General features: G+C 42.1%; 1 protein-coding gene across 1 annotated transcript; it reads right to left on the bottom strand.

The window, feature by feature from the left end:
• Window positions 1-6,324: 6,324 nt before the first annotated feature.
• LOC105560626 lies at window positions 6,325-14,034 on the bottom strand (the record flags this gene model as incomplete). Its single annotated transcript, XM_012009882.1, has 13 exons — window positions 6,325-7,524; window positions 7,593-7,706; window positions 7,905-8,219; window positions 8,301-8,635; window positions 8,892-9,255; window positions 10,284-10,730; window positions 11,239-11,394; window positions 11,474-11,555; window positions 11,980-12,253; window positions 12,447-12,535; window positions 12,649-12,835; window positions 13,138-13,321; window positions 13,747-14,034. Coding segments are annotated over 13 exons (2,979 nt in total), but the record flags the coding sequence as incomplete, so codon positions are not given.
• Between the last annotated feature and the right edge of the window lie 402 nt (window positions 14,035-14,436).

The raw sequence follows: 14,436 nt of genomic DNA, 5'->3' as shown, positions 1-14,436 counted from the left end.
TTTTCGGTTCACGCCACAAATTAATTTTGCATTTTGCGTTTTATATAAATATACGAATGCGCGTGTATATTAATGTAAATATTTTTACTTCTTAGTAAATTCAAGCGTTATCACACTAAGCTGCGTCCGCCTTTCAAAATAACGTGCATTAAATATTCGCAAGTGAAATTTGACAAACGAGGTCAAAAGCATGTAATGGAGAGCTTTAAAGTCGCTTCCCTGCGAGGGCTTTGCCTCGCGGTGGTATTTAGTAAAGTTTGGAAATCTTGAGCAATCACGTGAGCAGAGTGTAAATGTTATTGGATAGTTCCGTTGCGTTTGAGAACATGTTTGAAAAGCGGAAACGGTCCCGGCAACTGGCCCCGGCGCCCGTGCGGTGCTATTACACATATTAGTTTGTAGATCGTTAGCGGGCTTTCCACTTACAACCGTATAAATGTTCTTCCGTGATGACGCGAAACGGCTTGGCGTACTGGCAATTTCCTTGAAACCTTGTGCCAAAATAATGCGCGCGATGTTTGCAAACGAATAAATAGCGTTGCCTGTCTGAGAAATAGCGCTGCATCATAATTTTGGCGACAAGAAAATAATAAAACTTCACAAGTTCATTCAAAAATACTTACATATATGGTAAGCTATTTAACATTAAACGCGAGAAATCTTCTAGTAATTTACATATTTTCTAAAACCTTCCTGCAGAAGACCGTATGACTTATCGTAACATTTAGCTCTAACCGAATATTGTTACATCTTGCAAGACACATGGGAAAATAAATTGAGTTAACGTTTTTCGTGGAATGAATGCTTGATCCGCGCGATGTAATTCGCGGTGCCTTCTGCAATTATTAAATCACGCGTGGGCGTCGGGGGTCGACGTGGGTCGATGGTCATCAGTTGAATATGTCGCGTCAAGAACGAAATCTCTCAGCGAAGCTCTTTACCCGATGGTCAATTAGTTAATGAACAACGCGTTTTATTAATTAATTCGCCCCGCGGCACCGCGCTCGGAGCGGACTTAATAGCCGCTGGCTGGCTCGAAATATATTGTACCGCTGAATTTAACTACTCGATAATATTGTCCCGGCGGGCCGTAACGATATCCAAGATTCATATCCAACCGGACCGAAATCAGGGATTCGATAATTTCGAATATTTTGTTGGTGCTTTCCGCGGATTTAACGCGGCATTTTATTTATCGCGCATCCACAGAAATCTTGGCCGGGTCGTCACGTTCGGAGAGAATATCTGCGAGGCTTCTACGCTATCTCATTTTAAGGAATTTTAACGACACTATTTTCCCGACAACTTTGCCGGGTATCTAATCAGGTATGAAAATCAGAATTTTCGTCAAACATTTGAGAAAACTGAGTTCCTTGTCGTTAACGTGAAGAGTCACATTTCATTGCGAACGGTAAGTGATCTGGTCAGTCGAAAATAAGACCAAATGAAGAAGCGTCAACATCCATTTGAACAAATTCCATCTGAATTTTACGAGGACTGTAGGAATATTAAACGGGGAAATATGATAATCGAGAAACCGCTGACTATCTAAATTTAATTCACTGTATAATCAAATAAAATCAGCAAAATTTTCAATGAATATTAAAATAACACGATAATTATATCTTTATCAGGAAAGAAGAATGTCTTATCGCCTTTCAACATATCTCAGCATGATTTGCGCATATAAATAAGTTGAGGAAAGCCGCGCGCTAATTTACTTATTTATTTTCATCGACTTGGTAATTGTTTCCCCCAAAAGCGGAAAATTATCGACCCTAATAAAAGAAACTGCCGATCGCCAATGACGGTGAACATTTGTCGTAGGTTGCAGCTTCATTTCCGACCCGCTCTCTCTTACCTCTCTCTCTCCGAATCTCCCGTGCTTCTTTTACCTTGGCGTAGCGGAGAAACCTTATGTCTGCACGATAGTCCTTCGAGTAGACTGAAATCAGATTGGGTCAGATCAGGTTCGCCTCTCTTACCTTTTAAAACAAAAGGCAGCATCCTGGGAAAATTTCTTCTCGACTGAACGGTTCCCTATCTCCTTCCGTCTCCGTACAATTCTTCCTAACGATTTTTAGTAGTATAATACAATGTGCACGTGCGACTAATCCAATAGTAAACGCGCAGCGTTTTCTATCACTTCGTAATTCCATCACTTCGAAGCTGATATTCCTCGTCAGAGGGTCTTCCTCGTTGAATGAGTTGGCAAACAAAAGGGATAATTCACTCATAGGAAAGGCAAAGAATACGTCTTGCTATACATTTTAAAGATATATCATAGAGCGCAGAATGTTTGAAAGAAATAACTGATCTTATTCTGAAATTAAGAAGGAATATTTGGGTAAGTAGTTTATCTCGAGATTCTTAGTTTCGACACGTAATCCACTTTTATGTAATCATTTTGAGCGCGTATAATCTCCTTTATATCACGCCTTCAGCGCGACAGCGTTAATCAAACAATACGCGCAGTTTTACGTGTCGCAAGTCGGTTTAATTTAACGTTACGCCACTGGCGACTGGCTGACTCGCTCTGTCTGTTTCTCCTTCCCTCTGTCGAGCGGCTCGGAGGAGAGCGCGGGGAAGGGTCTCTCGCCGCGTCTCGCACACCGAGGAAGATCGAATTTGCGAAATGGCTGTGTATGAGGGCTGAATACCTGACGAGGTAATTCGCGAGGGCACCAGCGCGCGGGCGCGGGCACGACGTAATGTCCCGTGGAAAGTAGAAAGGAAAAGCTCGTAAAGGGGGCGAAATTCAAAGTAAATTTTCCAAAGTAGGCGGCAGTGCATTACGGCGGTGTCGTCAATTGACTTTGTTACGAAGAATAGTTGCCGTCACAGACGTGCGCAACAGACGTCGCGTTTTGCCGATATATATTTTTTTTTCTTTCTTTTAACAAGCTTTTCGATCCGTCCCCCGCGAATCTACCCCCGAAGGGTGACACGTCGGCGGAAGAAAAAAAAACGCGAGGGCGGTACATCTAATCCGCGAAATGCAGTCTTGTTCGTCGCATAATAAAATTCATTTAAAACTGATGGAAGAGCTACTTACGGATTCTGAATTTTTAATAGCGCACATTTTTGCGATAAAGTTAAATAAAATTTCTTTTAAAGTAAAATCTAAAGATTAACCACGGGGAAGAGGGCCCCACTAGCCACACCACCTCTTGAATCTTAACGAAAAAACTAAACTTTTTCATCTGCAATGTTAAATATCCCTCTGATTACAACTTTCGTCAAATCTTCATCAGGCTAAAGTCGATTCTGCATATTATGCAGTTACGATGAATGCGGGACGGGCTTTACGCAACGTCCAACGGAATCGCGCAAAATCGTATTACATACAGACTTCGATTCTGTCCACCGCACATGAGCTCCTGCATACACGCCCGGCCGAGCATCGCCGCCCTTAATTGCGGGATTTAATCAACACTTTTCTTTGTCGCGGACTGTCAAACGCGTTTGAGTGGCGACAAAGCGCGCGCGGTATCGATAGTGGCGAAGTCGCGAGGAAGCGAGGCGAGGTCTCGGGAGGGAAGAAAAAGGGAGACGAGAGGTCGGCGCGGGGAGAAAAAGCGCGGAGAAGAAGAGGGCGAATCGCGCGGTTTTCATCTGCGAAAATTAAGGCAGAATCTGCCGGTGGTAAGAAAGTCCGCGCTAATTAAGGCTGTTTCTTCGGAGATTCCCCTTTCGCGGCCGGCCTCCCCCTCCCTTGGCCCCGGCTTTTAAATAAATTATACCGAGTTAAAAGCCTCTTCGCACTTCCTCAGATAATCCGCGGGGCCGTTTCGCTCACCAAAGTTATACCCGCGGGAGAAATCTCGGTGGAAAAGGACGAGCCGTTCTTTCCTCCCGCTTATACCGCGGGGCTATAATGCGCCGAGTGATCTAACGCGGGGAATACTTTCTGCTGCAATTACGTTATAAGGCAAACAAGAATGCTCATCCCCGGGCCCCATTCTCATCGCCCGGTTCTTTACGAAAATGCGATTAGTCCGCCGAGCCAGATTCAATTATCTCCCGCGTAGCGATCAACGACGTTCGCGCTGTTCTCTTTTCGCCCAATAAATCGTTATCCCTAAATGGATCTATTGGAAATGATTACCCGACAATAATCGCGTCCAGGACCTCTAGAAAATCGAACTTTATACGTTATTGAGAAAATTTCTGTTGCGTAGAAGTAGTGCGTTATGCGACGATTAGACGCAGTTATGCAATGAGGGACCAAGCGCCATTTTTCTGTATTGCAAAGCGATCGTGAAGATCTAAGGGTCTGTGCAGAACAACTGTCTTGTATTCTTAAGTCACAAGACAGTTATTGTGCGTTAGGGCCTGAGCAGAATGGCTGTCTTGTACTCTTAAGACAATGTTTTATGTTTTGCATCTTTGTCTTAAAGTAACGCACAATAACTGTCCCGTGACTTAAGAATATAAGACAGCCATTCTGCTCAGGCCCTAAGAGGGTATAAAGACTGCCCAGCTAAAAGAAACAAAGTTATCGTTGAGGACCTGAGCAGAATGGCTGTCTTGTACTCTTAAGACAATGTTTTATGTTTTAAATCTTTGTCTTAAAGTAACGCACAATAACTGTCTTATGACTTGAGAATATAAGACAGCCATTCTGCTCAGGCCCTTACTTCAAAGCCTGAGCAACAAAGTGCTTTTTGGGTCTGGAAACATTCTGTTTTATATAAGCAAATGAAAACGCTTCAAAAATTTGTCGACAACGTATGATTATACGGTGCATAATGTACAATTTATCAACTTGCACAAATCTTTTAAACATATGTATTGTCTACAAAATAGAATGTTTCTAGACGCAAAGAGCACATTGTAGATCAGGTTTGGCTAAACATTGGTTAAACATTGGCCCAATATTTGATTGTATTGGGCCAATGTTTAGCCAATGCACTGTGCTACTAGGGCTGTCTCAAGAGTACAAGACAGCCATTCCGCTCAGGCCCTTACATACCTATACAAAAATAATCCAACTCTTATCTGTAAAAAAAACGCATGGAGTTGTATTTGAGGATTACAGTTCGGTTATTATACTTGAAATAACGTTGGCGCGAAATTTTATTTCCAACGTTCCGCGAAATTTGCCCCGGCGAGAAAATAAAAGATTTTGGGATTGGTTCCGCAGTGCAAAACTGCGTCCAATTAATGAGACCGCGCGGTAGACGAAAATCCCCCGGCACAGGGAACGTCGGTTAAGAGCAGTTGCAGACGTCCCGGTCGGCTTTCCGGGATTTCGAATTCCTCGTCCTTTGCAAGCGTCGCCGAACGACAGCGGGTCATCGTTAACACCATTGTTCTCACGGTACTCCCGGCGCGTTAAGAACGTCCCGCGGCGCCTTCAAGTTAAGTAGATGTTTCTCGGTACGTCGGGTGCATTTTTAAATAATTCGATGCAAAGCAGCCGAGAAAAGGCGCGAATTCCCTCCCGAGAGGTCTCGGGGAACGACGAGGGGCGCGGGACAGCGCGGCACGGTGAAAGAACGAATGGAATTTCCGTGGGATTCGCTCCTCCTCGCGGCAGACGTGGCTGGAAAGCGCGAGCGGTTCCGAGCGACTTTTACAACTTAATTTTTGCGTATTTGCGAGGCTGCGACGACGGCGGGTTGCCGGCTTTGCGGGAGAAAAGTAAATTTTCCGACACGTTTGCTCGCGCACATGGCGCCGCGTTCGTAAGCAGCGGGATGTGTCGCCACCGGATTTGCGTCAGAATTTTATTAATTTGCTACCCGCCAATTTTATCTGTCTCACGAAGGAGGGCGAATTCAGGCAGTTTGTTAAATCTTTATTGTGGCTATTCGACGAAAGTATGTAAAATTGAAGGCTCGCGACCGACACAACATTCTGTAAAATCGTTGAGTAGAGAAATTTCAATTGGACCAGAGAATTCCCGAGCGGAAAGAATATTTGCCGAATATCTCGTGTCAGAAAACGCTACGTTGCTTCATCGATGCACGCAACAAGCAACGTTATTTCTTTTCACTTTAATTTATTACCCTTATTTCGCTCTTACGATCTCCAAGATATTATATTACAGGTCTTCCCGCGTTATCTAAATGTAGAGAGGTTTCTACGAGCTGACTATCAAGTAGTGAAGATAAATGCTAACTCCAACCGTAAGATATCACTCGATAGGTATGCCGAGGCGCACTTACCAATACCAACATCTCTGTCCTCATAGATTCATAAATTTTATTGTAAAGCGACAAAGTGCAACGTGAAAGGAAAGAAAAGCCCCGACAATTGTTTAAGGATATAATCAAGCGTGGATAATTTTTTTTTCAGATATATCCCTGTTAAAAATATACGTCTAATGAACGTTTCGCACACAAGAGTCGAGTGTCAACAAATTGCCGACTAATTTGTCTTTCACGTCAACTCTAAATCCCACAAATTGCGAATCAGATTGCTTGTACAGGTTACTATATAAGACGGTGCGGTTCCGAATGGGAGCTGACTATCAAGTAGCAGGGATGGATGCTAGGGCAGACGGTATTAACCACTCCACCTATTGGTATTGGCACGTGCGCGCGGTGAAAATATTGCCGAGTCGAGAATTCGCGAATAAATCTAAATAACCTTCGTGTCGGGATATCGCAGCCTTTCGTATCTCTCTATCCCACGTATTTATTAAAAACAGCAATGCTTGGATGATTTCTCTCGTACTAACGGATATACATTTTATTTCTCGCGGTCGAGTGAAAGGGGAGTTTGAAAGAGAAAGGCTTTCATTTATACTTTATTCTTCAACATTCAAATATCTGAATATAAAATACTGGGCAGATTTATACAATCATATTACGTAAATCAGTGTAGAAAACCCGAAAGTAGCAATATGGCGTGATTTAAGAACCGCCATTCATATAAAGATTAATGAAGAAATTTATTAAATATCTGAGATATCAAATATTTCGATTTACGAGCATATTCCATAAAACAGAGATTCATCCGTAATTTATTAGAAATAATATCATTCATTTTTTCGAAAGGACTTCATCCAGTTGCAAATCGATCGTTGCGTGCTCTCAAAAATATTAGACAGCACAATTTTCATACAGTATCACTGAATACTTAGCAACAAAATTTGCAAAAAAATGCGTAAATAAAAATTCAATCTGTCGATGTGAAAGTCGGTGCAATCTTTTGCAGAACGGAAAACTATAAAATTGCCAAGACGCACCTCCCCTCTTATTGCATAATTTAATTATTTTTTTAGTCACGTATTACCTTCCGCTTTTCTATATACGCATCGAACAGGATCGAAGCGATGCACGAATACTTTGTCAGGCGAACCGCGGAGGATAGCGACACAAAAAAACGAGTAATTCCAGAAGAGTCCATTTTATCTACCGTCGCGCTTCGTCAATCCAGATCCAACATTTCTCCAGACGTAAAACTGTCCCCGCGATCATTCCTCTGACTTCTATCGATGTGACCATCGGGCGACAAGTCTTTGCCGGCGAAGCGATTACCGAAACTCAGAAAATCCGAGCTGGGGCTGCCGGTCTGCACAGGTTCAGAGAAATGTTCTCTTTATCGTCGTTCCTATAATAATTATTTTCAAAAGTGTTTACTTGAAGCAAAAAGTTGTCCGCATCGTTCTCCATCGGCGGCTGCCGGTGCAGTCGTCTCGGCGACACGGTCGTATACTGCTGCAAAGCGTTATCGCAGAAGTCCATCGTGCTTTCCTGCAATCAAATGCCAAGTATTTCATCAAATAAATTAGACTGCTGGTCAAACATCCAATCGATCTTCGTTAAAAAATCCGTCGTTAGTCTCTAAAAAAAAAAACGTTATAAATAAACGGTGATGTTTTGTAAAGTGATTCGGGTTTATATTATACTTAAAAACTAATCAGAAAAGAGAAGATATGATTTTTCACTTACAAATTTAGACTTGTCATCGACAACTTTAACAATGTCACCATCCTCGGTCGTAGTGATAATGCCAGTTCCGAGCTTTTTACCGAGTATTTTCACCTCCTTCCTACATCCTTCGGATGCGGGATCGGCGGTATTAGACACGTAAGCGTTCTGCATGGAATTCTTGAGGAACTGCTCGTAAGGACTAAGAAATCTTGTTTCTTGATAAGGATGCGGGACTATCAACTCGTGACTGTGATTCTTTGGTCCCAAGATCTTCACTTCGTTTAGACCGGGGAATATCTTCGGAGGTGGAAAGCAAAATTTGTCACTGTAAGGCTGTAAAACATGTCGTGGAAATGTATCGTCCAAAAGTGTCATCGACGAGCGTTCGCGAAATGATTTTTTAAATAATTATACCTTCATGCATTGACTTCCGGAGTCGAACATCTTCATGTCCGATTGACCAAAGGGTATCAAGCCGGTATCGCAGTCGTCGTCGAAGACCGAGGACAACTTCAACTTCGACTCGTACTCCGAATGATGATCTTCCATGGGGGAGGCGCCGAGAATATTTAGATCTTCCGCAATGCTCTGACTGCTCTTTAGATACGGCAGTGTTTCGCCCAATAATGACAATGGCGGATGGTTCTTCATTAACAGAGACGATAACGAGGATTGCGAGCTGGTGGATAGGTTCGAGGGATGACCCAAGATGCTCGTTAGGTCCTGCTGGCTCGGCGCCACGGCCATCGCTGGGATCGGCAACCATTGACAAAAGTTATGAGCATACGACTGGTTTAGAACAGACTTCAAACAACTCAAGAGACTTAACATGGCTGTAAATTTGCTCCTCCTTATCTGGATTTTCTAATTAATTATTAGCTACTTGAAGCATAAGAGAATTCAAATTGAGATCAGCTCGGACTTATATGGTACTTGAGAAAATGAAATCTCGAACACATAAAGGATTTTTGTAAATCGTAACATTACGGCGCCAATTCCACCTACCATCGTCGTGCCCGGCAAGAGCGCCGTCGCCATCGAGAGGCAGCGGTTTGGGACCCAGCAGGAGATCGTCGATCTTGGTCTGCGAGAGGAATGTCATGCCATCCACGAAACGATCGTCGAGGCTTTTACTGTCGAGAATTCTAATGTCTTTATCTTCGAGAATCTCGATGGCGTCCATTGACATACCGCTGGACTTCTGGCCGGATTCCAGTACCATGATCTGATTATCGTTGTCGCCGATGATGACGTCGCCGTTATTGCGTATATTCACGAGATTGATGGCGTCCGCCTGTTCGCCGTCAAGAATCGTTACGTCATGGGAATTCTGCGTCATTAAGTCGCGGGCCTCGCTGTTCGTCATGACCTGCAGCCATAACGGGCGCGCATTAAGGGCATTGAACTGTTTAAAGCTTCGTCATGATCGGAATAATTTATTACGATAAGGCGAACCGTGCGACACACATGCACACAAATATGATGAAAGTACACTTTCATTATACTTTATAGTCACGATAATTCCTAATTACAAAAAAGTCATAATGCTACGTAATCACAAATTGTGATCAACCTTAATGAATTTGAAATATTATGCGCAGAATAAGGTAGGTTTAAACCGAGCGTTTAGGCGGAGAAGGATCTTGAGATTTTAAACGAGATTCGTCCATCAACTTAAATTTTACGAATGAAAATCAATTAGCTTTCCAAAGTTACTTGGAAGAATCGCGACGGAAAAGGATTTAATTAAGACTCTTGTAGTATTTGGAGTCTATCGATATAGATGTTAAAATTAATCGAGTTTCTACGGCTAATTTGAAGAAGCTCCGAAGATAAATTCCAGGGAACGCTATATATTCCTATAAGAACGTTACACAGCACGTTTCGCAAACGCGACCGCGTAGCGGTTCTCTAAATAGAGAATTCTATGTAAAGGAATGAAGGCGCCTGACATGAATACTCCCCGAATGTGTCGCGCGTACGGTGGGTCGAAAAGTCGATCGAAAAGACGTCGACGCCGTAATTCTGCGTACAGAAAAGTACGTCGTCCTTCTAGGGATAAATATGTCGGAAAAGACGACGTTATACCTTAAAATCCGTGCTCTTGCATTAAATTAAGCCATATCAACGATCGTTTCTCTTCTCGATTTTACCAAGTTTATCGCAGGAATCATCGTACTCGAGACGCAGTTATCATAGACCATTTCGCCTTGAATTTTTTAGAACCCGCGAAAATATATCGCAGGAACAATTGAATTGACTGTAGGGAAAGTTATTTTAAGTTGGAACAAAAGGGACATCGTCCTGTTCTCCAAACGTGACTATTACCGGACGCGCCACTACCCGGGCGCCTAACACGGGTTCATACGTTGAACGTGGTAATCGTTTCTACATTACCTCGTAACGACCGTCCTCCGTGGCGCGAACAAACTGTATTCCACCTTGCGCAGCTAGTTCTAGTAACTCGTTACACTCGTCCATCGACGTAGTGGAGCTGGGGCCATTTTGCCGGTCCGGCTCGTTGCGATTGAGCGCAGACGGTGAGAACTGCGAGTCCAGCGCTGTCACCAGATCATCTGACGACGACAGATTAAAGAGAGGAGCGCGTCTCTTTCTGCCACGTCTCGCCTTGCAAGACTGACGCTTACCTTGCTCCTCCTCCGCACCGGGAGGCTCGATGATAAAGCTAGATCTGCCATCGGGCTCGATATTCTGTATCACAGTAGCGACTACCGGTACCTTCACCTGAACAGCTTTATTACCGTCAGCGTCTGAAGTCTCGGTAGGATTTAAAGTTATTTTCCCTGCCATTCGCAAATCTTCGGCAGTCGCAGGTGTAAGTATCTGTGACGAAATAATACATAATTATCAAGTGCAACATGTTGAATAATTAAATATTAGTAGATATTATTAATTAATACACATAGAAATTATCGTGTGCAATAAATCCCATTGTAACAGACTAAGCTTGAGGGAAGCTGTCGGGATTACCCAGCAAAATAAACAGAACAAATATACTTGCAAATCATGCAATCTGCTTGTAATATTGAACACGTAACTTTAAATAAGCTTCTTGCAAAGTCAATTGAATCCCGAGCTTCATCAAATATATTAGTACGTAAAAATAATAAGACTGTATTAAGAAGAAATTACAAAACTTTAGTTAACTTTACTATAACTTTTCCAATTATGCATAAATTTATTTATTTAATTTCTGATTAATTAATATTATATTTTAATAACAATTTTTTCTAGATAATACGATTAATGTTTGCGCTCACTTATCTCTCTTTTGCTACAAATTTAAATTTCCAAAATGATCTAATTACTGATAATGTGCAAGTGTACTCACGTGCTTATTATTATTCATAGTGGGCGAAATTTTAACGAGTACGGGTATACCTTTCGCGGGTTTGTAAAGAGCGAAAGGAGTCTGGCCTTGGAACAATGCCATTTCCATCGCTTTCGTATCGATCTTGTTTATCACGATGCTGTCCATCAAATCCGACTTTCATGAAATAGGATTCCAAAATTAATTACACAATCCATAATTCGTCGTATCCATCGCAAATCAAATACACACTAACCGAGTCGAAATAATCCTTCTCTTTGCTCTCACTCGTTTGATTCCGATCGCCGTTGTACAACTGAATAATCCTAACGTTCTTGCTGAAAATGTATAATCATACATTGTGCGCTGAAATATCTATAATTAAAATCAATTTTTGCGTGAAATAATAATTAAACACATAAGCGCTGTGATCATCTATCTAGCCCCTACGGGAAACGAACTAATTAAGAAAGACTCCCCCTCTTATAAGAGATTGACTTGTAAAATTACAACTAATTGCTTTTAATTAAACTATTTTTGCGGTACCTTTCCCATCCATCAAAAATACCAACCGGTAATCCATAACAGAGAGATCGATATTTTTAATTAAATCAGTTTGGAATTTACTGCTCGCATTCTATGAATATTTTCGGGATGGCAGACGAATTCCAACGATTTTTTTTCAGATCGTTTACACATTTATTGCGCCAATAATTACGGATTGTACGTCGCAGTTAACGTCGCAGCCACTTCCTCACATACCTTTTCCCAGCGTTGGGCTCGTTCACGGCGGATTGCGCGTTGCTCGTGCTTCGGTACTTAATACCGTGCTTGTACTCCTCGTGCGATCGCAAAGCAAACCTGCGCGGAAACTCCTTTCCGCAAACTCCGCACGAATACTGCATCTTGTCGGCGTGTGCGTGCGCTTTCACCTTGTGACAGACCAAATTCGACATCTGATTGAAGCCCTTGCCGCATAACTCACACTTGTACGGCCGCTCGTTTGTATGCGTGAACACATGGTTTCGCAAATTGCCTGAAAAGACGTTTATTTCGGGATTCTTTGACGGCGATAAGCTTATATTATAAAATACATAATAAAATCATTAGATACGAATAAATCTAAAGGGAAAAAGGGGGGAAAGAAGATTGTTTGACAATAATCCTCTCGGGAGGAATTTGCCGGTGGGAGATGATTATTGTATAATTCATATTTTTGCATGTTGTACCCTTTTGATGGAATCCTTTACCACACACGTTACACTTATGCGGCTTGTGTTCCGAGTGCGTTTTCCGATGGGAGATCAACGTCGATACTCTGAAATACGTATTACTTCAAAATAACGTGCACAAGTTAATTTTACAAATAAATACGGAAGATACATTGGCTGCTGCCAGTTAAACGTAAAACTTCGAGTTACTATGTCCGACCTGTTAAATGTTTTCTTGCAGAATTCGCACACGTAGGGCCTGGCATCGCTATGTATAGCCTTATGCTGACTCAATGTTGACAACTGTCGGAAAGCCTTGCCGCAAGCCTCGCATTTAAAGTTTCTCTCGTCGGTATGAGTCGGCAAGTGTCTCATCAGAGTGTACTGATGGCGAAACTCTTTTGAACCTGATTCGAATATTAAACGTAAAAGTTTCTTACAACGAAAGCAAGCTGTCGAGCCTTTCGAGTCGACATTAAAGAGTAATTACTCGCTACGAAATCAAATGAGAAATCTAAATCGCAATTTCTACAAAAGGGAGAAAGAACTTTTTATTTTAAATTCTATATTTCTATAATTTTTTTTTTAATTTTCTCTTCTCTTTCCTGCCTTTCGGTAATTCTCGTTCGGCTATTAGTTAATAACGATGTGAAAATGTAAGCATTACCATTTACTCAAGATATTCTTTATTAATTAAAGCGTTACGTACAAATGCCACATTCCCAGATCTTGAGCGTCTTTCCGTCGCGTTTGAGATATTTTACAAAATGCAGCCTGGATCGCGGATCATCCTTATCGATAAGCCGAGGTGTCGAGGACGGAGGTGCTTCGGCAATGGGGTGTGAATATACGACCACATTCTTGTCCGGCGCGCTAACGCTCTGCTCGAAAATCTGAAAAGACCGAGTTTAAACGAAAACGGGAAACGCTGAAAACAAAGAAATTCACGAAGTATCGCGGCGAAGGGGCGCCGTAAGGTTAAATCGCATACGCGAGAGCTCGGCGCAATTTCGAGGATTGCATCATGCTGCGTAAAAATACAGTTTCCAACAATACTCCCGCAATTATATGCATCGCGATGTAGATAGGCAAATACTTGGGGCATAAAACTATAGAAACGGGCGTATGCAAATGACATTCTTCAAAGTAAGAAGAAAGAGGGGAAAAGGGGGGGGTAAACTAGATAAACGGAGCGACGCCCGTCAGGTGAAATATTTCATATAAACTGCTGCTGTAACGATATGCACTCGCTCTTGGCAAACAACTTGCCGCGCTAATAGTTCGACAAATATTTAAGATACCTTACTTTGGCACTTACTTTGTACCTTAACGCGTCCTTGCCGACGAGTTTCGTGACGGTGCCGTCGATATTGATCACTTCGGAATCTATAGCGGTATCCAAGTCCACGCACTCTTCCTTGAAAGTAATTTCACTCGCTCGCAAATCACTGTTATCGATAAAATTATTGCAGCGATTTATTACTTGGGTCAATTGGAGATTGGCGACGGGCCCCAAACCCGAAACACCCGCCACGTCGCCGTTCTTCGATTCCGGGCCCGAGTCTTCTTTCACGTAGACCTCGTAAACGCTACTGATCGCAGTGTTTCATAATTTCATGGAATTAATAATAACGAAATTAGAACAAACGCTATCTCTACTACAGGCATAAATGTACTTTTTTTATATGTGTAAAAATGAAAGAAAACCGAGTATCGTTACTCGATTAGATCTTAAAAGGAAAGACTTTTTTTTATAAAACAATTGTGCAGTTCGACAACACTGTTCAACAACACAAAAATACGTAAGAAAAATACGACGAAGGTAATTGTTTCTCATAGTTTTTTAGACGCTCAATACGATACCGTTTCTCCAAAATACGCTAAGGTAACTCTATTTTATAATTTTATTCGCAAATCTGTCAAAATTCCGATTAGAACTGTTTAGTAAACGGGATCGTATTCAACGCCCAAATAAAAAAAAACTATGAGAAACGTTCTTGTGCTCGAT

The sequence above is a fragment of the Vollenhovia emeryi genome, unplaced genomic scaffold (assembly GCF_000949405.1).
Source record: "Vollenhovia emeryi isolate VEMERY1.0 unplaced genomic scaffold, V.emery_V1.0 DF939226.1, whole genome shotgun sequence".
NCBI classification, from domain to species: domain Eukaryota; kingdom Metazoa; phylum Arthropoda; class Insecta; order Hymenoptera; family Formicidae; genus Vollenhovia; species Vollenhovia emeryi.
Note: the sequence above shows the minus strand (reverse complement) of the source record. Positions and strands in the feature narration are given on the sequence as shown.